The sequence below is a fragment of the Rana temporaria genome, chromosome 2, assembly GCF_905171775.1.
Source record: "Rana temporaria chromosome 2, aRanTem1.1, whole genome shotgun sequence".
Classification (NCBI taxonomy): Eukaryota; Metazoa; Chordata; class Amphibia; order Anura; family Ranidae; genus Rana; species Rana temporaria.
In genome coordinates this window covers 317780019-317804931 of record NC_053490.1, presented here as the reverse complement: position 1 = coordinate 317804931, position 24913 = coordinate 317780019, and the positions used below count along the sequence as shown (strand labels likewise).

Below are 24913 nucleotides of genomic sequence, written 5' to 3'. Positions count from 1 at the left end.
CTGGCAGCACTCATACATCTATTTTACCCAAAGACAACCTTTGGATATGACACTGAGCACCTGCGATCAACTTTTTTGGTCGACCATGACGAGGCCTGTTCTGAGTGGAACTTGCCTGTTAAACCGCTGTATGGTCTTTGCCACCATGCTGCAGCTCAGTTTCAGGGTCTTGTCATCCTTCTTATAGCCTAGGCCATCTTTATGTAGAGCAACAATTCTTTGCCATGATGAACTTCCAGTGACCAGTATGAGAGAGTGAGAGCGATAACACCAAATTTAACACCCTTGCTCCCCTTATAACACTAAAGAGTCACATGACACTGGGGAGGGAAAGAATGGCTAATTGGGCCCAATTTGGACATTTTCGCTTAGGGGAGTACTTACTTTTGTTGCCAGCTGTGTGTTGAGTTATTTTGAGGGGACAACAAATTTACACTGATATACAAGCTGTACACTCACTACACTACATTGTAGCAAAGTGTCATTTCTTCAGTGTTGTCACATGAAAAGATATAATAAAATATTTACATAAATGTAAGGGGTGTACTCACTTTTGTGAGATACTGTGTATATATGTTTGGGATTCTAAGTAATTTTCTAGCAAAAAATACAGATTTTAACTTGTAAGCAACAAATGTCAGAAATGGGCTTAGGCATGAAAGAGTTAATGGCATCCCAGTTTTAGTTTTTAAAGATTTAGGTTGGATTCACACTTGTGCAGTGCGAATTTTAGCTCCGTTATCTCTGAAAAGACATAACAGAGCTGTTCAGCAGTTCCTGTAGCTGCAAATTTGCTGACCTGGGAGAGGGGAGGGGTGTAGTGAGTAGGGAGAGAAATTACTTTTTGACTCGAGGGCCGCAATGGGTTCATATATTGGACCCGGGGGCCGGACCAAGAGTAAATGGACCGCGCGCCTAGCTCTGTAAATGCGGGGGGCGGCCGCGAAAGCCGTGAAGTCACCGCAGGAGCGGCGCCGGCCGTGCCGCCCCTGTACCACTGCCGCCCCGAGGCAGTGGCGTAACCAGAGTTATGGGTGTCCGGGGCGGATTTTTTTTTCCCGCCCCCCCTCCTTATATAAAAATGTACATTTATATGTGCGTAAACGTGGGGGTGGGGGACTTAAACATTTTGGAGCTTTATTTTAAAACTTTGTTTTTAAAACTTTGTTTATATTTATTTACTTTTTTTTTTTTTTTTTACTCTTTTTATGTTTTTTTACACTTGATGTCATTGCTATATAATAGCAAGGGTACACTAACATGTCCTCTTTATGGAGACATTAGGGGTCTCTAGGACTCCTAATGTCACCTGGGGACCCCAAAAGAAGCTGATGAAGCACAGATCTGCTTCTTCTCTCTGGTTATAGCAGCCAGATGACTGACAGGTGAATGGGGATGTAATACACATCACTTCTGCATTCACAGCCTGGAGGGAGATCAAAAAGGAGGAAGATGCTGGTCTCCCTCCCATGTTACCTCCCGACACCCTCCCGAGCCGGTCCCAGGCCGCAGATGGGGCAGCGGATCCCGGGATTGAAGGTGAGGGGTCAGGAGGGGGGGCGGCGGCAGTACTGGAGGGGGGTAGGGGGGCACGCAGCCAGCACATATGCACAATTGGCAGGCTATAGAGCCGCCGATCGTGTATATATGAAACACCAGGTAATGGCACTGACCTCCGACGCTGCAACTCCTTCCATGGTCCCATCTCCACACAGCGCCGTACCAGAGCGGAGGGGAAGACAGCGGCCACGGCGGCTCACACTTCCAGTGCCTGTCTCCCGCTGCCATGTTCAGAGTTTCCCGGCGCGCTGTGATTGGGCGTATGATGGTCATGTGCGGAGGCGGGACTTCCAGCCCCACGCTTCACATGACCCCCATATGCCCAATCACAGGGCGCCGGACACTAAACATGACCGGTCAGACATCGGTGACACGGGAAATTAAAATTCGGAGGAGGCACAGAATGTCGCTCCGCGGGCCGTAGTTTGCCCATTCCTGCCATAGAAGATAATGTGCAGACAATTTGCACCGCAATGCCTAGAAAGTGCACACGTTTTTGGGGAAATGCGCAGTGCGACTGCATCGCACATACGTGAACCAGCCTCATTAAAATCAATGTATTTTAAAATGTTATGCGAGTTGGATGCAGTGTAAGCCACAACCAATTTGCATAGGTGTGAACGGGGCCTCATACTTACCGGTGCTGCATCTGTCCCCCGCTGCCTCTGCACTGAGAACCGAGCCACGAACACTGCCAATGGCTTGGTTCTCTTGGCTTCCCGAGAGAAGAGCTGCTGCCCGTCAGTCAGCATTTCTCCGCTCTGCTCCTACACGCTCACTAGAGTGCCAAGCTGTGGAGGGGCGGGGAGCAGCCATCTCAGCGGCTTGCTGAGAGCGCCATCAATCAAGGCAGCTGACGGATCGAGACTTTATTGTCGCGATGACGCGCTGCCTCGATTGATTGCAGTGACATCAGCGGAGAGCCTACTTCAGACGGATCTCCGCTAAAAATTGGTTTACAGGCGTGCAAAGCCCAGCTGAATAAACTCTTTTCCTTGAATGACTTCTCCTTTAGGTCGGCCCACCCTTTGCAGCTATAACAGCTTCAACTCTTCTGGGAAGGCTGACCACAAGGTTAAGGAGTGTGTCTATGGGAATGTTTGACCATTCTTCCAGAAGCGCATTTGTGAGGTCAGGCACTGATGTTGGACGAGAAGACCTGGCTCTCAGTCTCCACTCTAATTTAGGGTGACCAGACATCCCCAGTTTCAGGGGACAGTCCCCTGATTGAGGACACTGTCCCCAGACCAAGTCTGTCCCTGGTTTTGTCCCCAGATTGGATTTAATAGGGGGCAGGGGCAATTTCAAAGACAGTCAGTGCCAAATTAAAATAAAAAAATTAGAATTACACACCCCCGCTCCGCCGTGCCTACTAGCATAGGGGGGTTGTATTTTTCCCATTATCTGTGCCCCTTTCTGATGATCATGTGCTGGTCGGAGCGGAGGGAATATTTCTTCAGTTTCGGGCGCATGCCCATTCAGCTCCACTCGCATGTTCTTCTGCCTTGGCTCAAATCCTGGCCAGCCACCTGCCTATCTCCTTGCCTTCCCTGGCGGAGTGATCTTCATCCGCTCCCCATCCAGTAGTAGCCGGTGATCTGATGATATGGTTCCGGCTATCGAGATGGTTCCTGTAAGGACTGCGCAGGCGCAATCCTTGCCAACGGAAATCACCAAACCTCCAAGGCGATGTGGAATTTGAGGTAAGTGGCCAGTCGGCCTCCTGGCTCTTTTTTTTAACATCCTCCAATCCACAGGGATGTTAAGGAATGAGCCTGGATGCTGGCCGAGGTTCGGAGATTTCCTTTGGCAAAGGATTGCGCCTGCGCAGTCCTTACAGGAACCATCTCGATAGGGGAACCATACCGACAAGTCACCGTGGCCCGAAGAGTAAGACTTGAGAGGCTGTGAGGCGGGCGGCGACGGGCAGAGAGTCGCTGATTGTTGCCATTACTAGTAAAGAAAAAATATGTCCCCGGATTTCATTTAAGAAATCTGGTCACCTTACTCTAATTCATCCCAAAGATGTTCTGGGGCGGAGGTTTACCTTCCAGCAGGAGGACCCTAAACATACAGCCAGAGATAGAATGGAATAGATCAAAGCATATTCATACAGTGGGTGTTTGTCCCTATACATATGTGTGACGCGGGCAACAACAGGTTAAATGACTTAACTAGCTTTTCTGAGATTCCAGTGCTGTGTTTACATTCCTGGGTTATGGGTAATGTGTGTGTTCCAATAAACGCAAGCGTTCTCAGCGTTGGATCTCACAGATCAATCCTCAGCCTTCCCATACAGTGAACCCCTCCTTCACATTACACATCACATACACTTCCTGGGTTAACGAAACTGTTAGCTTGCTGGCGGGAGAAGCAGTACACAAGCTCCGCCCTATCCCGACGTGCCGCCTCCTCCAGATTTTTACCGTACACCCCCTCCCTCCATCCAACCAAATACGAGTTCGGTGTTTACCTTGAAATCGGCCAAAGCTCGGAGAACTGGAGGGGATCGCCGAGCCACCGGCGCACGGGGCACTTCCGGGATGGTAAGACAGGAGTAGCCGAGCTCTGCACACACTGATGTATGGCGCCTATACTCTTCTTGTACATAGTGGGGTGAAGAAAGAAGTGATGTAGGACTAGGAAATAAAAGTGATCATCATTTGAGGAATAGACGGTGTAAAGGACTTGGCTCGTTCTTCAGAACATTTTATGTTATGAATAATGTTGCTTCAAACAGCAGGCGCTATACAAGACACTTTTTTTTTTTTAAGTAAAGCTAAAGGCAATCCTATCCTTCTGGATAAAGGCCCATACACACAATCAGATATTCCGACAACAGTTGTGTGATGGACGTGTTTTGTTGGATAATCCGACCTCCTTTATGCTCCATCGGACAATTGTTGTCAGAATTTCCAACAACAAATGTTGGATGGTCATGCTCTCAAATTGTCCGACAACAAATATGTTCCTTCGGACTAAAATCCAAAGTACAAACACGCATGCTCGGAATCAATTCTAAACATTAGCAGAAGTTTCCCAAAGGGTGGCGCTAAAGAGGAGGAAAAAACACATAGTTATGTGAATGTTGGCTGAAAAAGTTCTGCCGTCTGTATGCAGAACAAGTTCACAGCCAACGCCCTTCGCACAAAATTCCACGGATTTGTCCAATGGAAGTCCGAAGGGTTTGTACGAGGCTTAAAGGGGTTATAAAGGTTTGTTTTTAGGTAGGTTCCTTTAAGCTAGTGCATACTTGCCAACTGCTCCGGATTGCCTGGGAAATTCCCGGGATTCACACCCTTTTCCCGGATTTATTTTGTCCCGGGAAATCCATTTTTTTGCCGCCGCCGCCGCTAGAGGTCCACGGCCCGGCAGAGACAATGTCTCCGCCGGCCGCCATTTTTAAGAAGACCAAAACACGGCCGATCTAATACAATAGAAAATGAAGCTTCTGCGGCCCCGCCCCGCTGCAGGTCCGTTTGTTATGGAAAGGGGCAGGGTGGGCGGCGCTGCAGCAGCTTTATTTTCTATTGCACTAGAGACAGGAGACACCACTATTTTATAACGATGCAAGGACAGACTCCGCTGGGGGCACCTTATGTAAGGACGGACTCTGCTGGGGGCACTTGATGTAAGGAAGCACTGCGCTGGGGACACCTGGTGGCAGGTGACGCACTCGGGGCTAACACTGATTCTGCATTATGGTGAGTTGTATAATTTCATTCTATATTACAATGTAATAATAGAAATAATGCGCTTCAATCATCCTGACACCATAACAACCTTGGTGCCGGGATGTTTGGAGTATCTTTATCTGCTGATTGTTAAACTCTGGAATACACATATTTCTATTGTGGTGTAGGATCTGGGCCTGCTGTCCCTCCATCCATCCTTCTCTCTCCTTCCTTCCCTCTCTCTTTCTTTCTCCCTATATTTCTTCCCTTCTTTTTCACCCTCCATCCCTCATTCATCTCAGACTCTAACCACACCCTAATTGAGCCACGCCCATTTAAGCCACGCCCATTTTCTCCGCTTCGCACGCCCAATTTTTCTCCTACGGTGTGACACGTCAACAAACAAATGCCCCGCCCCCTAATTATAGAAAGGCTCCGCCTACATGCAATAAAAGTGTCTCTGACTTTTTTTTTTCATGTAGGCGGAGCCTTGCTGGTGGTGTTATGATTGCACTTTTTTGTGTTAACAGTGTTTCTCAAATTTGGGCTCTTGTGTACCAACATCTTGCAGTCTTCATACACTGACCACTGTAGTAGTCTTCAGTGCCATACCGAAGGTTGTAAAGAAATTTTATTTGGAGAGCAAGTATGTAAATCTAGAAACATAGGGTTGTTTTATATAATGTAGTCATTTTGTATCATCGTGCTTTGTATTATTTGTTCTGGAAGTCACAAAAATGTTGTGTTGAAGGTCCCCCCCTTTTTTTTTCAGATATTTGTTTGCCTCCTGGACACAGGATGAATGGGACTATACTTCCAGACACCCCTATAGCTGTGGATTTCTGGCAGATCCGGCGATGCAGCCACATTCGCCTCTTTTTCCTTTCTCATATGCACAGTGACCATACAGTAGGCTTATCTTCAACATGGAATCGCCCATTGTACTGTTCACCCATCACAGCCAAAATACTGAAACATAAGCTACAGGTACAGTATGTCATTTTGTGTGTGTATATCTACAGTTATAGCAGAACTAAACCCATTATTAACCACTTGCTTACTGGGCACATATACCCCCCTCCTGCCCAGGTGAAATTTCAGCTTCCGGCACTGCGTCGCTTTAACTGACAATTGCACGGTCGTGCGATGTGTCCCCCCAAACAAAATTGACGTCCTTTTTTTCCCCACAAGTAGAGCTTTCTTTTGGTGGTATTTGATCACCTCTGCGGTTTTTATTTTTTGCGCTATAAACAAAAAAGGACGACAATTTTGAAAAAAAATACAATATTTTTTTACTTGTTGCTATAATAAATATCCCAATTTTAAAAAAAATAAAAAATTTCAGTCTAGGCCGATACGTATTCTACATATTTTTGGTAAAAAAAAAAAAATAAAAACGCAATAAGCGACTGGTTTGCGAAAAATTGTAGCACCTACAAAATAGGGGACAGAATTATTATTTTTTATTATTTATTTTTTTACTAGTAATGGCAGTGATCTGCGATTTTTATTGGGACGCCGACATTATAGCGGTACATCGGACACTTTTGACACATTTTTGGCACCATTCACATGCGATCAGTGCTATAAATATGCACTAATTACTATATAAATGTGACTGGCATTGAAGGGGTTAACACTAGGGGGTGAGGAAGGGGTTAAATGTGTGCCCTGCATAGTGTTCTAACTGTGGGGGAAGGGGGGTGACTGGGGGAGGTGACCGATCTGTGTCTCTATGTACAAGAGACACAGATCGGTCTCCTCTCTCCCTGACAGCACACTGTCTGTGAGAGCCGGCAATGAGAAATTATCTCATATGTTTACATATGAGATCATCTCTCATTGGCCGCACAGATCGCCTACCGAACGGCCACTCCGATTGGCCGTTCACGGCGATCTGTGATTGGCTGTGTCCAAGGGACACGGGCAGCACAGAGTTTCCCCGCTGCGCACTCGGGAGCGCACGCGGGGAACGAGCAAAGGGGCGGACGTCAATTGACGTCCACTTGGATTTTCAGGTCTGCGCTGTAGCCGTCATTCGGCTATAGCGCGGGCCTCAGGAGGTTAAATAGCAGCCAGGCTCTTTATTTGAGACTTTGGTAGAAAAAACTCAACTCGCTTCCATCAGCTCATTCCCCACAGTTGCAACCTTTTGTACCACCTGCCCCACCCTATTAGATTGTTAGCTCTTCTGAGCAGAGCCCTCTTAATCCTCTTGTATTTCATTGTATTATAACTGTATTGTCTCCCTTGTATATTGTAAAGCGCTGTGTAAACTCTTGGCGCTATATAAATCCTGTATAATAATAATAATTAGGGCTTCAACTAACGACTATTTTCATAATCGATTAGTTGGCCGATTATTGTTTCGATTAATCGGATAATAGCCTTAAAAAAAAAAAAAAATAGCAAGTTGTTGTTGGGCAGATTACAAAACACAAATTGTGGCAAAAACACATTACATGCTTTTCTGCAGCTTCTCTATTGAAGTATATTGAACAAAAAAAAAAAAAATGGTACCGTTTTGCGTTAAAAAGTCCTTGCCCTTTCCAAATACGCAGCAGCTGAAAAAAAATCATGGGTGTGAACGTGTCCCATAGGAAAACATGTAAATGAACTGTAGTGTGTTTCTGCAAAAAGCGGCAAAAAACAGAGGTGTGACCCCGGCCTGAGATGTTTAGTAACATAATGGGGTTAAAAAAACTAAAATAATTACAAAAAGAGCAAATAATCGCTACTGTAAGGGGTTCATTTTTTTACTGTGGGACAGTGAAAGTAATATTTACAGGAGCGATTTACTCTTTTTGTACTATAAAGGGATACATTTTAGTTTTTTTAACCCCGTTATGTTACTGGCCGATTAATCGATTATAAAAATTGTAATCGATTCATTTCATATTCGATTAGTTGTCGATTAATCGATTAGTTGTTTCGGCCCTAATAATAAAAATTAGCTACCTAAATGTTACAATAATACAGAAAATATTACAAATACCATCATGCTGCAAGCAGATAGAATTTAGGGGTTGGGGCCTTAACCAGCTAGGTGGAAATTATGTGAAAAATGTAAGGCCTCTTTCACACGGGCAGACTGCCTGCTTCATCAGTTTAGTCATGTTGTGTTTTTTTTTTTTTTTTTTTTAGGAAAAAATTTATTTAGTTTACATCAGGGTTTTTTTTTTTTTTTTTACATCCACGAGGTGAAGTCCTTAAAGGGGTTGTAAACCCTCATGGTTTTTCACCTTGATACAAGGTGAAAAACCTCCTGTGCTGCAGCTGCCCCCCTTTTACTTACATGAACCCAGTCTTTTCAGAGGCGGGGACGAGCACACCAGCTTCACCCAGTGTCTCGGGTCCTGTTTGGACAGATTGATAAGAGCGCAGCCATTGGCTTCCGCTGCGGTCAATCAAATCCAATTACGCGGGGGCGGGCCGAGTCCTGCTGTCTGTGTCAATAGACGCAGCAGCAGGGCATGGGAGCGTGCCCCGAAGGAGAGCAGCTCTCCAATGGGGCACTCGCGAAGAGGAGGAGCCAGGAGCACTGCTGAGGGACCCCAGAAGAGGAGGATCAGAGCCACTCTGTGCAAAACCACCTGCACAGAGGAGGTAAATATAACATGTTTGTTTAAAATAAAAAACAAACAAACCTTAATTACCCTTTAACCACTTGAGTACCAGAGCCATTTTTTCCATTTTTCTGTTTACATGATTAAAAAATCATTTTAAGTCTGAAGATTACTTAAAACCCCCAAGCATTATATATTTTCTGAAGCGGATACCCTAGAGCAGGGATCCTCAAACTACGGCCCTCCAGCTGTTGCGGAACTACAAGTCCCATGAGGCATTGTAACACACTGACATTCACAGACATGACTAGGCATGATGGGAATTGTAGTTCCTGAACAACTGGAGGGCCATAGTTTGAAGACCCCTGCCCTAGAGAATAAATTTGTAGTAATTTCAATTTTTTTTGTCACATGATATTAGTGCAATGGTTTATGAAATGCAAAATTTCAGTAAAAAAATTCACTAAAGTCAGTTTTTGGGGCACACAAAGGCAATCAATTACCCAATTGTATGGTTAAATATGAAAGATAAAGTTGCACAGAGTAAATAGCCAACATGTCAAGCATTAAAATTGTGTGCGCCTGTAAACCGCAAAAAACATTCAGTATTGTATATTTTCCATAGGCAATGCTTTAAAAGCCCCTACAGGTCATCAGTTTAGAGCTACCCAGAAACTCTGTTGCTAAAATGTTTGATCTCACTTTGGAGTGTATGGTGATATATAACACATGTAGCACAAGCACCATTTTTGTATGTCTCTACATGGGGTGGGGGCATACATTTGTTTTGTTTTTTGTTGGGGGGGGGGGGGGGTTATTTTATGTGTCTCCAAAAAAAATAAAGAATTAACATGACTTTATTGCTATGACATAGGGACCAATATCTCCCTATGTAACAGCATGTAGGGGACAGGTACTCTTTATGGCAAGGAGTGGAGCAGTGTTTACAGTGAGCGGGCAGTTTACAGGCTCTGAATACAATTGTCAGCTCCTTTTTTGTTTTCTTTAGCGCCGGAGAAGGAGCCATCATTAGGCCCCATTGCTGAAGTAGAGAAAGGGGCGAGGGGTCACCTGGTGAATCCCTGCTGACAACAGAGAGACGAGTGCTGGCTCCTAACAACCAATGCAAAAACTGATCGTTTGTCCATTTTACATCCGTTATGTTCACTTTATGTTTTTTTAATAGATCAAAAATAGAGTTATGATCTATTTTTGAGAAATAAAATATTTTAAGGGATCTGGATAATCATACGATTACGTCCTTTTGTCTGTCCATTTTTTATCCTTCAACGGATGGATTAAAAGACGGACAAACGGACCGCCCATGTGACAGAGGCCTTAGCGTTTTTATCAGTTTTGTTTTAGGCCCCTTTCACATTGAGGCGTTTTTCATGCGGTACAGCACTAAAAATAGCGCTGCTATACCGCATGAAAAATCATGCCCTGTAGTGTTCAATGTGAAAGCCCGAAGGCTTTCACACTGAAGCGGTGCGCTAGCAGGAGCGCTCCAAAAGTCCGGCTAGCCGCATCTTTACTGCAGTATAGGAGAGGTGTGTTCACCGCTCCTATACTGCGCCTTCCCATTGAAATCAATGGGAAAGCGCGGCAATACTGCGGTAATACCGCCCTTTTTCGGCCGCTAGCGGGGGTTAAAACCTCACCACTAGCGCCCGAATATCGCGGTAAATACGACGGTATAGCCGCGCTACAAATAGCGCGGCTATACCGTCACCGCGGCTGCGCGCCTCAATGTGAAAGCAGCCTTATTGTTCATAATGAAAGTGAAACTAAAACAAATGAAATGTTACTACTTTGGGAACAGAAGATTACTGTGAGTAATTGGTACCAGATCCAAGAATAAGGGGGAGATTTTTTCATCTAACATCCTACCTAACCTTTCTCTCCCAGGTTAACAGTAAGTGGATCAATCCATTAGAAGTTGATGTGTGCCATATGCTGCCATTGGATGACTGCGGAATTGAAACAGTGTCTGTCACTTTAATAGATGCCAACCATTGCCCTGGTTCTGTTATGTTCCTGTTTGAAGGATACTTCGGTGCGATCTTATATACAGGTAAACCTCGTGTGACATGATCTCCCCTCCTACAGCCCTATAGACAGGACAATTAACAAAGGACTATTTTTGGTTCCTTTCAGTCAACCTCCCAAAAAGCTGAGTGGTTTTACGACCTCCTCTGTTTCTGTATCTTTTCTCTTTATGAGTGCTTTCAAACTTGAAATAGCTAATTAAACTAGATACAGAGCTTTATATTTAAGTTGCATTTGAGCTATAAAATTAATTGTTGTAATTGCACTGTTGCTTAAAACTCTAATAATGTGGGTGTCTCCTTCACAACAAATTATGTTACCAAACTGTGAATGGGTGATGGTGACGCGCTGTGTGGCTAAAAGTAAAACAAGGGAGTAATACAAAACCCACCGGCTGGGTAAATGAACCCTTGGTGCAATATTACATATAGATAAATAGGGGTGAGGGTGAATCAAAATATAAAGATATATAGCAAAATATATAGCAACAATGTGAACTGGTGCAATGGTGTAAATATACAAACAAGCATATAAATTAGTAGAATGCAATGAGAAATCCACTGAGAACACAGAAATGTGAAAAAGCAACACTGTGAATAAAGTACAATAAAGTCTATTTAAATGGTGATTCCAAGAGAAACCAACAAATCCAGTGTTAGGGAGGGCAAACTTCAGTGCAGACACCTCTTGTGGTACTAAATGCTCACCTATAGCACGGATAGCCCAAAGTACCACAGGTGTATCCTCAAAGCTGCAGCAAGACTGGTATATAGCTGGGAGGGAACTCCATGTCAAATTGGCATAGAACAAGGAAAAAAATAAAGGAATAATAGCCTGATCCTGTAGGGGTGCTTGGAAGAAAAAAATTATAGATCACATATACATGCACTCACATGGAGGCCATGGATGGTGGGCCTATCTCCACAAACACCAAGTTCGTTCACTAGTCCTGTCTGTATTCTTAGGAGTCCCTGGATGTGTATCGGGTGTCACTTTTCTAATTCTTCCACCTCTTATTTTGTCCCGTGGTATCCAGTGTAGTACTCAGAGGGTATGGGTGGAAGAAAAGAGAGGGAGACCCATAGTGCAGTACCGCATATAAAATTTATTACAGCATAGGTATAAAATTAAACTCGCACTTAAAACCGAAGGGGCAATACCAAAAGCAACGAGCAGCGAGCTCGTCTTTCCGCCGTCAGAGCGTGTCGTCACACCACGTGACTTTGTCAGGGTTAGGGTTTCCCATTGAAAACTATGGCTAGGACTCAGGAATTGGAACAGGGACCTCCCCCAAAGGTCAAAGTTCAGAAGGCGGGTTCCCAGAGGTCAAAGGTCACAGGGCGTGGCTGACCCACCCCCACCAAAGTGTACCGCCTACCCCAACTAAGTTGGAGAATGAACAAGTCGGGGAAAGACTGAAGAAGTCACATGGTGTGACGACACGCGTAGGGAACAGGAGCACCAGATCCGACACGCTCTGACGGCGGAGAGACAAGCTCGTTGGTTTTGGTATTGCCCCTTCGGTTTTAAATGTGAGTTTAATTTTATACCTATCCTGTAATAAATTTTATATGCGGTACTGCACTATGGGTCTCCCTCTCCTTTCTTCCACCCATACCCTCTGAGTACTACACCGGATACCACGGGACAAGATAAGAGGTGGAAGAATTAGAAGAGTGACACCCTATACACATCCAGGGACTCCTAAGAATACAGACAGGACCAGTGAACGAACTCGGTGTTCGTGGAGATAGGCCCACTATCCATGGCCTCCATGTGAGTGCATGTATATGTGATCTATAATTTTTTCTTCCAAGCACCCCTACAGGATCACGCTATTATTCCTTTATTTTTTTCCTTGTTCTATGCCAATTTTACGTGGAGTTCCTTCCCAGCTATATACCAGTCTTGATGCAGCTTTGAGGATACACCTGTGGTACTTTGGGCTATCCGTGCTATAGCTCTGAGGTGAGCATTTAGTACCACAAGAGGTGTCTGCACTGAAGTTTGCCCTCCCTAACACTGGATTTTTGGGTTTCTCTTGGAATCATTTAAATAGACTTTTTTGTACTTTATTCACACGTGTGTTGCTTTTTCACGTTTCTGTGTTCTCAGTGGATTTCTCATTGCATTCTACTCATTTATATGCTTGTTTGTATATTTACACCATTGCACCAGTTCACATTGTTGCTATATATCTTTATATTTTTATTTACCCTCACCCCTATTTATCTATATGTAATATTGCACCAAGGGTTCATTTACCCAGCCGGTGGGTTTTGTATTACTTCACCCATTCACAATTCCATTTTTCTGGCGAGGACAGACTACCAGGTGATCGCAGCAGTGCCCCCTAGCGTTCAGTATCGATAGCGCAAGAGTCTTACTATTTTCTTTGTTACCAAACTGTTCTCTGTGTTGTGATTTGCTGGTTTGTGTGGCACTTTCTTTTTTTGAGACTGTAATAGCAATATACCGTAAATAGTAAAAATACCGAACCAAATTCAGCATTGCATATTTATAACATTGTAATATATCCCATATTTACAGTTGCAAGATTTAACTGCAATAATGTGTGTTCCTCTATTACTGCCTGGGTTTTTAAAGGCTGTGGCAGGTGGGCAAACCTGAGAATTCAAAATGTTTGTTTGGCAGGGCTTATCTGCTTCCAAGTTTCAGAGAATTTAAAATAAGGAAGCAATAGATAGAATTTGTCAGGTGGCTGTTTAAAGCGGAGGTCCACCCAAATTTTTTTTATTTTAAAAGCCAGCAGCTACAAATACTGCAGCTGCTGACTTTTAAAAAATGGACACTTACCTGTCCAGCGCACTTTGAGATGTCGACAGCCAAGGCCAAGCAATTGCTCGTCTCTTGGCTGCCCTCGCTGCCATTATCGGTGAGGGAATCGGCTTCACTGCCTGGTGCCCGGCGTTGCGGCTTCACTGGCAGGTATCCCTACTGCGGATGCGCGAGTAGCGCGGCGGCCCTCACTGGTTCTTGCTCACTTCTGCGACCAGTGTATTTCCCAGGAGACAGCAGGGGGAGGGGTGTGACTCCCACGGGAGTCTATGCCCGGAAGTGGGTGCAAATACCTGTCTTAGACAGGTATCTGCACCTCCCTCCCCCTGATAGGTGCCAATTATGACACCGGAGGGGAAGTTCCATTTTTGGGTGGAACGCCACTTTTAAACAAACTAATGGCTGCTATGTAATTAGTGGGACACATCCTTGGCAGTGAAAACAGTAGAACATCGCCAGCACACCGTGGATCTCCAATGTGGATTCTTCTGCTTTGACTATCTTCGGTTCGAGCTCATGGTCGCTACAGCACCTGCTTACATACACAGCCATGCGTTGGGATTGTGCATTCTTATCTTGACAGTGAAAAAGTTTGGGGGAAAAATAAATTGTAAAGCTTTTACCTGATTGAGTTTGGCTGTACCAACACACAATAAATTGTTTCCTTAATCTCAAGCCACTATCAAAAGTGGTCCCATTCTGAAGGAAATATCTTCATATTTCAGAATGGCATTCATGGAGAAGAGGGAAAATTAGGAGAACTCTTCAAACAAAACTAATGCCTCCATGACATGCCAGCTATCCCACCTTGGCAGTAATTGGTCACGGAACAGGAGTTTGTGGAGCTTGGTAAAGTTTACACATTTCTGTGCTTCCTATCCCAGTTCCGGAAGAAGCATTTGTTCTTTCGTGGCAAAGTCGATCACTCAGCAAAGTGCAATCAAATATTATATTTTAATCAATAAATTAAACTAAATAAATATTAATAAAAAAAGCTATTTAACTAAACTTTAACTTCTGTATGATGTTCTTAATCTAAATTGTTTGCATTATTTTACACAGGTGATTTCCGCTACAGCCCTCTGATGCTAAAATATCCTCCTCTAAAGAACAAGAAGATTGATGTTCTGTACTTGGATAATACAAACTGTGATCCTGATAGCAACCTGCCTTCTCGACAGGAAGCCACAAAAGAAATAGAAGATATAATTGAAAAACATCCAGAGCATGACATAGTAATTGGTAAGTAGGTGTATAAAAATAGGCTAAATGATGTTCTATAATTTTAGATCCTTGTACACATTTGTCCCGTCCACCTTTTTATGGAAGTCAAAACTGGAAACTTGACAATTGGCAAGGAGTTTTAAATGTATCTCATCTTCACACTAAATTACTAATCTCATATCATGTATACTATGCAAAAAAAGAAATCCTCCTTAAGTGGACCTTTTCAACTCCCCCCTGTGGTGTCCTCCTGGGAAGCAATGGTGGATGCTGTTCTACATATGTATAGTCTTATGTATGTCAATCGAGGCTGCCCCTAAAAGTATGACAGAGTTTTTGGTCTCCTTGGACCTCAAATTGAGATTCTTCTGACTATCCCTGCCTCTCGCCCCCATTACCCCCTTTGTGTATGTGGTATATGTACCGTGGCATTGTATGGTTGGGTCTTGCTGACTTGCATTTAGATGTTAATTGTGTATGGCACTGTACTCTGTTTATGAGACTATGCTGTATTGTTTTGCTTTTTCAAAAAAGCACTCCTGATTTGTAAAAAAAAATACCCTTGTCATGTTTTTATTTTATCATTGTTGGAGAGATTTACTCTCTCTTTGTCCTGGTGACCACTTTCACTGGGGCTAAAAGTGTTGGAATTTTTTATTTTTTTTGTCCTAACCGGAACAAAAGAGGAGAAATTCTACCTATTAGAACATTTGTTCCTCTGATAACTATCTAAGGCATTTCCCTCACTTTCCAATGTGTGTACCTGACAGGAAGTGAAGAGAAATCTCCCCAATGGCACCACAGGTGAAAAAACCCAAAACAAAAATGAAAGCAGTTTTAACCATCCTCTACTCCAGGGATATGCAATTAGCGGACCTCCAGCTGTTGCAAAACTACAAGTCCCGTCATGCCTCTGCCTCTGGGTGTCATGCTTGTGGCTGTCATAGTATTGCTAAGCCTCCTGGGAAGTGTAGTTCTGCAACAGCTGAAGGTCCGCTAATTGCATATCCCTGCGTAAAAGTTTTGGTCCTAAGTGAAATTTAACATACTTGTTGATTTAACCACTTCCACACCTGCACTTTTTTACCCCTTCTTGCCCAGGCCAATTTTCAGCTTTCAGTGTTTTTTTCTCCACAAAAATAGAGCTTTATTTTTGCTGATGTAGCACCATGGTTCTAAACAGGGCTGCTAATAAATCTAGTTGTGCTAGGTGGTAACTAGCCTGGCTAATTGATAGTTTGATCCACTGGTTTCTGTCCTAAGTCTTAGTTTAATTGATAGTCTCTCTTCTGTCAATAGGTGGCACTGTTGCCTTTGGCATTAGGATGATGGATTACAGTGACTTCAGGTGACGGGTAAATAAGTTGTCTCAGCCAATAAGCAGGAGTTTTTTTTGTCTGTTGTGCATGCTGGGATAGGCTATTCAGGAGGAGTCAGGTGATCGGGGGTTTCTTCCTGCCCGGGGTTGCGGCCTGGGTGAATGTGTGTCAAACAGCTCCTGACTGCTAGGCCTGAAACCTGAGGCCTATCCAGGAGTCCTACTGGTTGCTAGGTCTACGTGAGGCCTATCCAGTAGTTCAGGGTTTACCAAAGGAGGAGCAGCAAAGGTTAAGCCTGAAGCCTTGGGCGGAATCCCGTGTGTTAGAGGCTCAGCCCAAGGGGAGCCTGTTTGTTGCCGGAGGTAAAATAGAAGCAGTTGCCGGAGGGACGACTACTCCTGCTACCATGAGCAAGTTTGGAAGGGATGAAGTTTTGAAGGAGTACCAGAGCAGATGCTTGGGACAGTGAAGTAAGTGGGAAAGCTTCAGTGGAAACTCATCCAGGAATAACAGCGGGTAGCTTTGAGTAAAGCTTGAAGCTAAGTACAGTGGTTAGCTGTGTGTGAAGTTAGAGGGATCCAACAGGTATCAGAGTCCAAGAAGTCTAGTGAGAGACGGCGATCTGAGCTTAAGGATCTACAGTGGGATACTGTGAGTTAAACTGGAAGATCTACAGTAGGATACTGTGATCTTAAACTGGAAGATCTACAGTAGGATACTGTTTTTGTTTATGGAGTTTGCCTAATTGCTATTGCATTTGCCTTAGGGTGTCCTGAGCCCTAACCCTCTCTCCCACCATTCCTGTTAAGAGAAATTAAAACATTTTTTTGTTCATTTTTACAAAAAGTGACTAGCGCCCACTCCTTTCCCTTTGCACCACACCTACTATGCCTAGTAACCTGCACCCTGAGGAGGAATGTCAGTTCTCCCTGGCTCCGGGGGTCACATCAGGCCCTTGGAAGTCAGGGAGACCACTACAGTGGTATTTAATCACCACTGGGTTTTTAATTTTTTACTAAATAAACAAAAAGTGTTTTTCTTAGTTTCTGTTATAAAATTTGCAAATAAATAATCTTTCTGCATAAATTTAGGCCAAACTATATTCTGCTACATTTCTTTGGTGAAAATAACCCAAATCTGTGTTTATTTAGACTATAGGAAAGTTTTATATTGTCCACAAACTATGGTATATATCTGAAAATTGATCAATCCTGATGTATAGACGGCCTATCTCATTTTTTGAGGGAAAAAATGCCAGGACAGTACAAATACCCCCAAATGACCCAGTCCAAGGTATATAGTAAGAGGCATGGCAAGTTTTTTTGAAGTTTTATGTTTGTCACGATCCTTTCACCAGCGCAGTACAGCATCATCATATAACCTTTTTCTGTGGCGGTGATCAGAGACACTGGAAAAAAAAAGTATTTTTATTTACTCTTTTCAATTCTATATTATAATTGTATTTATTTTTTTGTGAATTTCACATAAGCAACTATTTTTACTCAATTGATTAATTTTGTGTTTATTGTTGTGATTGGCTACATTTAACAGAGTAAAAATGAATGGAAGCTATCCATTGTTTACAATTGTCATGTGATCTGCTGTGATTGGTCACAAAAATCAAATGGTACTGGCAGCGGCCCGGTACAGTAATCTGTCATCGGCTGTGTCCAGGCAACACAGCCGGTGACAGATCGCGCTGCAGCATGGCCCGTTCCGTGAGGAACTCGTATGACATCCATCCGGAACAATGAATACTCCGAGCCATCCGTCTTTTGTCTAAAGGCTGCTGGGAACTGAGAGGGATTTTAACCATCCTCTACTCTATCCAAAATGAACTTTTGCATTAGGAGAAATTCAACATACTTGTTGTTTTTAATGTGTATGGTCATATTATTGTATCTCTCTTTATACAGTAAAAACATTATATTGTCTGTAAATGGGTTGTTTACCTCCCTGGTTAGGTAACCCTGACAGCTTAGTTAGCTATAGTAAATTCGTGAGGGGATTTTTATGATTTTAGAGTGTAATAGACTGTGAATATACAGTATATTAAGCTTTCATCAGATTGTTTTTTTGTTTTTTTTATTCCGCAGGTCTCTACAGCATTGGAAAAGAGTCTCTTCTTGTTGACTTGGCTAAGATCTTTGAGACTTGGGTTGTTGTAAGCCCTCAGAGAATGGAATTGCTCAAGCTATTTGATATTGAAGATGTTTTTACAGCACAGGAGGGAGGAGGAAGAATCCGCGTTGTAGAGCAGAGCGAGGTCATTTATGCTAACATGGTTAAATGGAATTCTGTTTATCCAACAATAGCAATTCTCCCCACCAGTCGAAAAGTGAAGGTCTGTCATAAGAATATCTATGTTGTACCATACTCTGATCATTCTTCATTCGATGAGCTCATTGAGTTTGTATCTCAAATAAGGCCTTGTTCCATTGTTCCTGTGGTGAAGACAAAAGAATGCTGGCTTCACTTTAATAGATATTTAAATTCTGAGGCTATAAAAAATTATGTAGTAATTCCAAATTCCGTAAAGGCCTATATGAGAAGTCAAGGCCTATCAAGTAAATTGAAAGCTAAAATGCTCAAGGTTCCTGTAAATAAAAATTTACCTCGAGGAGTTGAGTTTGAAACTCCTGAAAAAATACAAAGCGATGCAGAACTTGATGGTGGCAGAGAAGAAAAAAAGACCACTGTTTCAACAGAAGAAAATATTAACGGTCAGCAACTAGCTACTTCTGATGAGTCTTCACCGATTTCAGAACAATGCCCAATTCCAACACCTCTCAGTGAGTCTACCGTGCTTGTGTCAAGCGTGAGCTCTTCCACAGTTACCTCTCCATGGTTTAAGAACACTTCACAGACTCTTGAGAATGAAACCGAGATGCCTTCTGCAATCTGGTCATCTCAAAACATGAATGGGACAGTTCTGTCTGACACATCTGTGTTGTATGCAGAAACAAGTAACATCATTACTTCTCCTTCCTCTGCTCCATGTGTGCCTTCTTCCTTTACAAGGGCAGATAGGCTTTCCTTGTTGCCTTGCAGTAAAAGAGAACTTTTTGGTTCAAAGCACTTTCATGATCAAGTTGAGAAATGTATTAGGAACTATATCCACTGAAGGAATGCTGATAAATCCATTGTGAGAGAGGGTACAAACTTGTGTTTCATTGTTATTTGTTCAATGTTGGAAGTGTTCACCGCCATAACATTTGGATCGAATGTTGACACTGCTTAAAGTCCCCTTCAGCTATAGTTGCTATATATGGGTAGGCAAAACGATCAAGGTAGACAATGCATCTAAATTATAGCGGCTGGTGCCTAATTTTGAAAGGCCCCCTTTTTTTTTTCTTAGCGCATTTGAATTCGTGCAAATGCTCGGATACTAAAATCGAATCGCCGCACCAATTCCCAAAAGTAGTTCCTGTACTACTTTTGACGATTTTGGGGGAGATTTGTATAGACATCTGTGCAGGAACCCCCACATTTGTCTGTCAAATCGCCCCCTGCATTGCCGGGTTGAAATTGTGCGTGTTCAGCTGAACATTCACAATATCTAAACCACAGCAGTTTGAACCTAGGCTGAAGTCTGGAAGCTGATTGATTTTCTATGCAGAGCAGCACCAAATTTTGCATGCTCCAATCTTAGAAAATATCCCCCAGAATGTGTTATTTGAAAAGCTGTTTTCAGTGCTTCCAGTGGTAATGTCTGATTGCAGTATCTGTTACTGATTTGAATGATCTTTGGTGTGTTTAAAGCTGGGCTCTGCCCAAATGGGAAGTTCCGCTTTAAGCACTCCTCCCTCCTCATATGCCACATTTTGGCATGTCATTATTTTTTTTATTTTTGGGGGGGGGGGGGGGGCGGGTACCTAGTTTTTATAGGTACTCTCTCCCACTTGGACTGCCTAGGTGATCCGAGTGGAAGTTCTCCTATCCCCCTCCCTCCCTGCAATCTTCTGGGACACGTCATTCAGGAGGCACAGTGCGCACACAGCTGTGAAGCTAGGTGCCCACAGTTGTAATGCCAGGGAGAGAACCGAGGGTTCAGGCGGCCACATCACTGGATTGAGGGACGGGCGAGTGTGTGTTAAAATTCAGCAGCTACACTTTTTGTAGCTATTGACTCCTAATAAACACAAACATTTGTGGAACTCTTCTTTAATTTTCAAGTCTTTCTGCCAGCAGTTTGTATGTTTGTGCACTTTTTATTTTCCAAATAAACAAAATGTAAAAAGTAACAAATTGTGCAAGTGCAACAGAGCACAGTTCTTGTGATAAATTGCCTTATCATGTCTTTAGTTTAAACAGTTGGGTTTTTGCGATCATTGCATTCTTTTCATTCTTTTTTTTCCTTTGCACAAAGAATATGCCACTTTGTGTAATCTCTTTGCACATATTTGTATTTCTCTAACTGCTTATGGGAGAAGATATTTATAAAATAAACTTTTAAATTTCAAAACCGATTTTATTTATTTATTCTTTGCTTTTACGCCGTTTTTATTTGGTCTTCTTTTTTATAAATTAAGGGCAAAATGTTGTAATTATTTTGGAAGGTCAATGAATTTATGATGACACTAAGCTTTCTACTCTTCCCCACCACTGTGCTGCCCTGCCAGACTGTGACAGCTCTCCAGCATGCTGCCAACACAGGGAAAGCTTAGTACAGTTAAACACACACCTTAAATAATAGTGCCATACACTGTACTTGTTATACAGCTTTGCAACTACTGGTGCATTGAGTGCCATTATTAATAAATGGCACTGCAGCACAAAAACACATGTAAAGTTGCACAGTGGTGTGAAGCTAGGCATGGACTTTTCTCTCACTTTCACTAATATTCAGATTTTTTTTTTTATAGGTCAGTCTCAAGTTTAAAAATGTGCCTGTATTACCTGTGCTCACATGTTGGCTATAACAACCCTGATTTCCCAACTGGGGCAACCAAAGTGGTTGTAAAGCCTAAATATTTTTTACCCTAATGCATTCGCTGCTTTAAAGAGGTAGTAAACATTGTATATGAACCCCCCCCCGCAGGCTCATGTCATAATGTGCAGGTATGCACCGGCATACCATAACGGTACCGGTAACGTCACCAGCTGCTTCACATGTATATATCTTCTAAAAGATATTCACTGTACCTACAGGCAAGCCTAATTATAGACTTACTTATAGATATAAAGCAGAGTTTACTACTGCTTTAAGGTAAAACATTTTTTGGTATGTGTATCGCCCCCTGAGCGCAATCTCGAACCAGTTGTGTGCCCATCTGCAGCAGTTCCTTCCTGTTCTCTTTGATCATACAGACTTTGCTGAGAGCACCGGAAGCCATTAGCTCTCGTTGATGAGGAGGCGGGGCAAAACCTTGCTGTCTGCGTCTATAGGTGTGCTACAATAGGAAACGGCTTCCTAACGAGGCACATTGAGAAGAGGAAAATCCAGGAGCGCTGGCGAGGGACCCAAAAAGTGGAGGATTGGGGCCTCCTTTTGCAATGCAATTGCACATAGCAGGTAAGTATAACATGCTTGTTATATTTAAAAGAAAAAAAAATACTTTACAAAAGGCAGGATCCAATTCCTCACTTGCCTGAATTGTGACAATTATTTTTCAGACTTTCTGGGCTAAAAATATTATTATTTTCAAGGATAATTTTGCTTCTACGTTTTAAAGTGATTGTAAAGCTTCGTTTTTTTTTGTTTGTTTTTTTAAATAACAACCATGTCATACTGTGCAGTTCATTTTGCACAGAGTGGCCCGATCATCCTTTTCTGGGGTCCCCTGGCACTATCAGCTCCTCCCCTGCATCCTATAGCCCCCTAGGAAAAGCGCCCTCCTGGGGGGTTACCTTGCGGGCACGCTCCCGAGTCGGCCGCATCATTGGATCTGATTAACAGCAGCGGGAGCCAATGGCTGTGTTGCTATCAATCTATCCAATCAAGAGCCGAGAACCCCTGGGCAGAGAGGTATAGCGCGTCTCCGCCGAAGAATCAAAGGGCTCAGGTGAGTAAAACTGGGGGGCCGGTCACTGGCAGAAGTTTTTTCACCTTAAAACATGAGGGTTTACAACCCCTTTTAAAAGTATCCTTGTCTTGGGATCTCCAAAGCTGCTAAGCCCCCCTTGCATACATCTAAACTTTGCTCATGCAAATCTTATTTCTGTATCTTCTTGTAGTTAAATTGCTTAAGCATTCCTCTCACTGTTTTATCTTTTGTAGTTTTTTTTTCCATTAGTAGGCTGCCACATAATCAGGTCGGGGCTGTGTTTAAAGAACCGTCTTGTGTTATTTATTGAAGTGAAGAAAAGATGGAAATCATTTTGCTTAGAGGACATGAAAAAAAGAAACATTACTGGGAATAATATTGTGGCCTGCTGTGAAGGAGTAACAGAAATGATGCTATTAGTTATGAGTAATGACACTTCCATTTCCTCCCCATGGCCCACCAAGACATACAGAGACACAGAAGAGAAAACTTTTCTTTAAAGGACCAGTTTTTTGTTGTTCAGTAGGTCCAAATGGTAATGCTTTGTAATGGTATGGAGCCTAACATGTAGCGGCCTTACAGTTCTCTTTTGTTAAATCTTTCTTCACTCGGGAAGTTAAAAGTGAGCTAGTAAAAAGCAATTTTAAAGCTGGCTAGTAGAATTTTGAACAAATGTTTGTATGAAAATTCTTATCGGAACCTTCTTTGCTCTTTCTTGCCAGCATTGAGTCAAAAATAATTTGGTTCGAAATCTCAACCAGATCTGCTATTTGGATGTAATCATAAAATATATTAAATGATCTTTACCTGTTGAAAAAATATATTACGTGATTTTTCCTGAGCCTAAACCACATTTACAGTTTGAATTTCATTGCTGCAATCGGAAACAAACCTGACCCCACGACCACAGGCCAGGGGACAAGGTGCTTTGAGGTGGGATAAGGGGACAGAGACCCCCCATCCCAAGGCATCCCCCATGTTTCTTTAAATATAGTGCCTGGGGGTCCCCTTAGTCTGACAGTCTGTCTTTTTACAGTACAGCTGTCATTTCAGGGACCATTTATGGTAATTTGTAAACTGCCTTTACTTTTCTATTACAGGAAATCTGATCTGAAAAACTAAAACGTACCACAAGGTGGAGCTGTTCTTTAAAACAAATTGGGTGCTTACTGCCCGATTAGGCCTTTCATTATGGGATACAATATTGTCAAAAATGCATAAGCAAAGAGGTGACTTCACATTTATTTGCTAATATGTTAGTTTTGAACTTTGTTTTGTTTAATGTGAAACAACTTTACTGGTGCTACCTGTTCGAGTGGCTTATACCATTTATCATACATTTCAATTGACCCCTGGATTGTAAATGCCTGCTAGCATAATGTATATAGATTAGTGTTTTCAATATTTTTTTGGGATGCTTTAGATCCCTTCGTAAGGCTTTATACAGGAATTGTATAAAACCTGAAGAAGGGATTGAAGGCATCCCGCAAGCTTGCAACTTTAATGCTTTAGCCAATAAACAGTATCACCTAAACTTAAAAAAAAAAAAGTAAAAGTTTGGTGACATTGAACAAGCATAGGTGAACATTACCATACCTATATGATTCACATATTTTGCTTTGGGTTTGAGTCCAATGAATAAATACATAGGGGTAGGGACTGATGGGAATGTCTTCTGCAAGTCCTATGGCTAATATTGGTGCTAAATAAATACATCTCACAGATTTGCACTGACCCTTTTAGTATTTCTCTCATTTTACTTTAGGCTAGTCACAGTGTATGGTTTATATTCCTGGGAAGGGAGTGATCTTGCATTGTGGGAACATGTTTGCTAGTCTTAGGGCAAGGAATGACTCAGAAAAGAGAGAAGATGCCAGCATTTAAAGTCCTATTACAGCTTGTAAAAGATACATGAGAAGTGACAGATGTCAGGATTATCCATATTCCGAGTAGCTTGGCAGGGTGTGCCTAAAATCCCTCTCATTTAGAATTGTTTTTCTTCATTCTAACTTAAAATTTACTGTAGAATGGATTTCAATCTTCTTTTTTTTTTTTTTTTTTAGGACAACATGGCATTAGCATTGAAAAAAAACATTACTCTGTACATTTTACGTGCAGAAGTAGATCTGCTTCCCATTTCCATTCTGTGTGTATATGTGTGTATATATGTGTATATATATATATATATATATATATATATATATATATATATATATATATATATATATATATATATATATATATAAAAAAAAGCTGTACATTCAACGTATTTCATATATATTTTTTTTTAGTTTGTATATATAAATTAATTCTGAAAATGTTATACAAAAATAAAAAAATATATATATAATTTTTTTTTTTTTTTTTGTATAACATTTTCAGAATTAATTTATATATACAAACTAAAAAAAAAATATATGAAATACTTTGAATGTACAGCTTTTTTAAAAAAAAGACTTGCTCAGCTTCTCTCTAGTAATGTGAAGCACACTTGCCCGCTGATTAGTAAACAAAGTGGCTGCTTAAATGGCAAAAGCACATAGTAATTGTGGGGGGAAAAAATGATTTGCTGTAGTGCCTATACCTAATAGGAGGGTAGCATCAAGCCTGTAATATATACACTCATTTGTATATATTAAAGTGTTTCTAAAAGCAACATTTTTTTTAACCTTAATGTATTGCCTGCACACTTAGGCTCATTCGCAATCCAGCACTATCCCAGGTGCAGTAGTTAT

General features: G+C 42.2%; 2 protein-coding genes across 4 annotated transcripts in view; one reads left to right on the top strand and one right to left on the bottom strand.

Annotated features, from left to right (window-relative positions):
- AP4B1 (adaptor related protein complex 4 subunit beta 1) overlaps positions 1–4136 on the bottom strand; it is a 72566-nt gene extending 68430 nt beyond the window's left edge. For 2 of the 3 annotated variants that reach the window (XM_040337460.1, XM_040337462.1), the window contains exon 1: positions 4034–4135. The gene's annotated coding sequence lies outside the window, so the exon portion shown is untranslated. Of the gene's footprint in view, positions 1–4033 lie in introns of all 3 variants that reach the window. The other variant, XM_040337461.1, reaches the window with a different exon arrangement.
- On the top strand, positions 3896–20658 carry DCLRE1B (DNA cross-link repair 1B). Its single transcript, XM_040337463.1, has 5 exons — positions 3896–4106; positions 6007–6221; positions 10709–10874; positions 14711–14890; positions 18288–20658. The coding sequence occupies exons 2-5, from the start codon at positions 6033–6035 to the stop codon at positions 19313–19315; spliced, it is 1563 nt and encodes a 520-aa protein (XP_040193397.1). The 5' UTR covers positions 3896–4106; positions 6007–6032; the 3' UTR covers positions 19316–20658.
- Positions 20659–24913: the final 4255 nt, after the last annotated feature.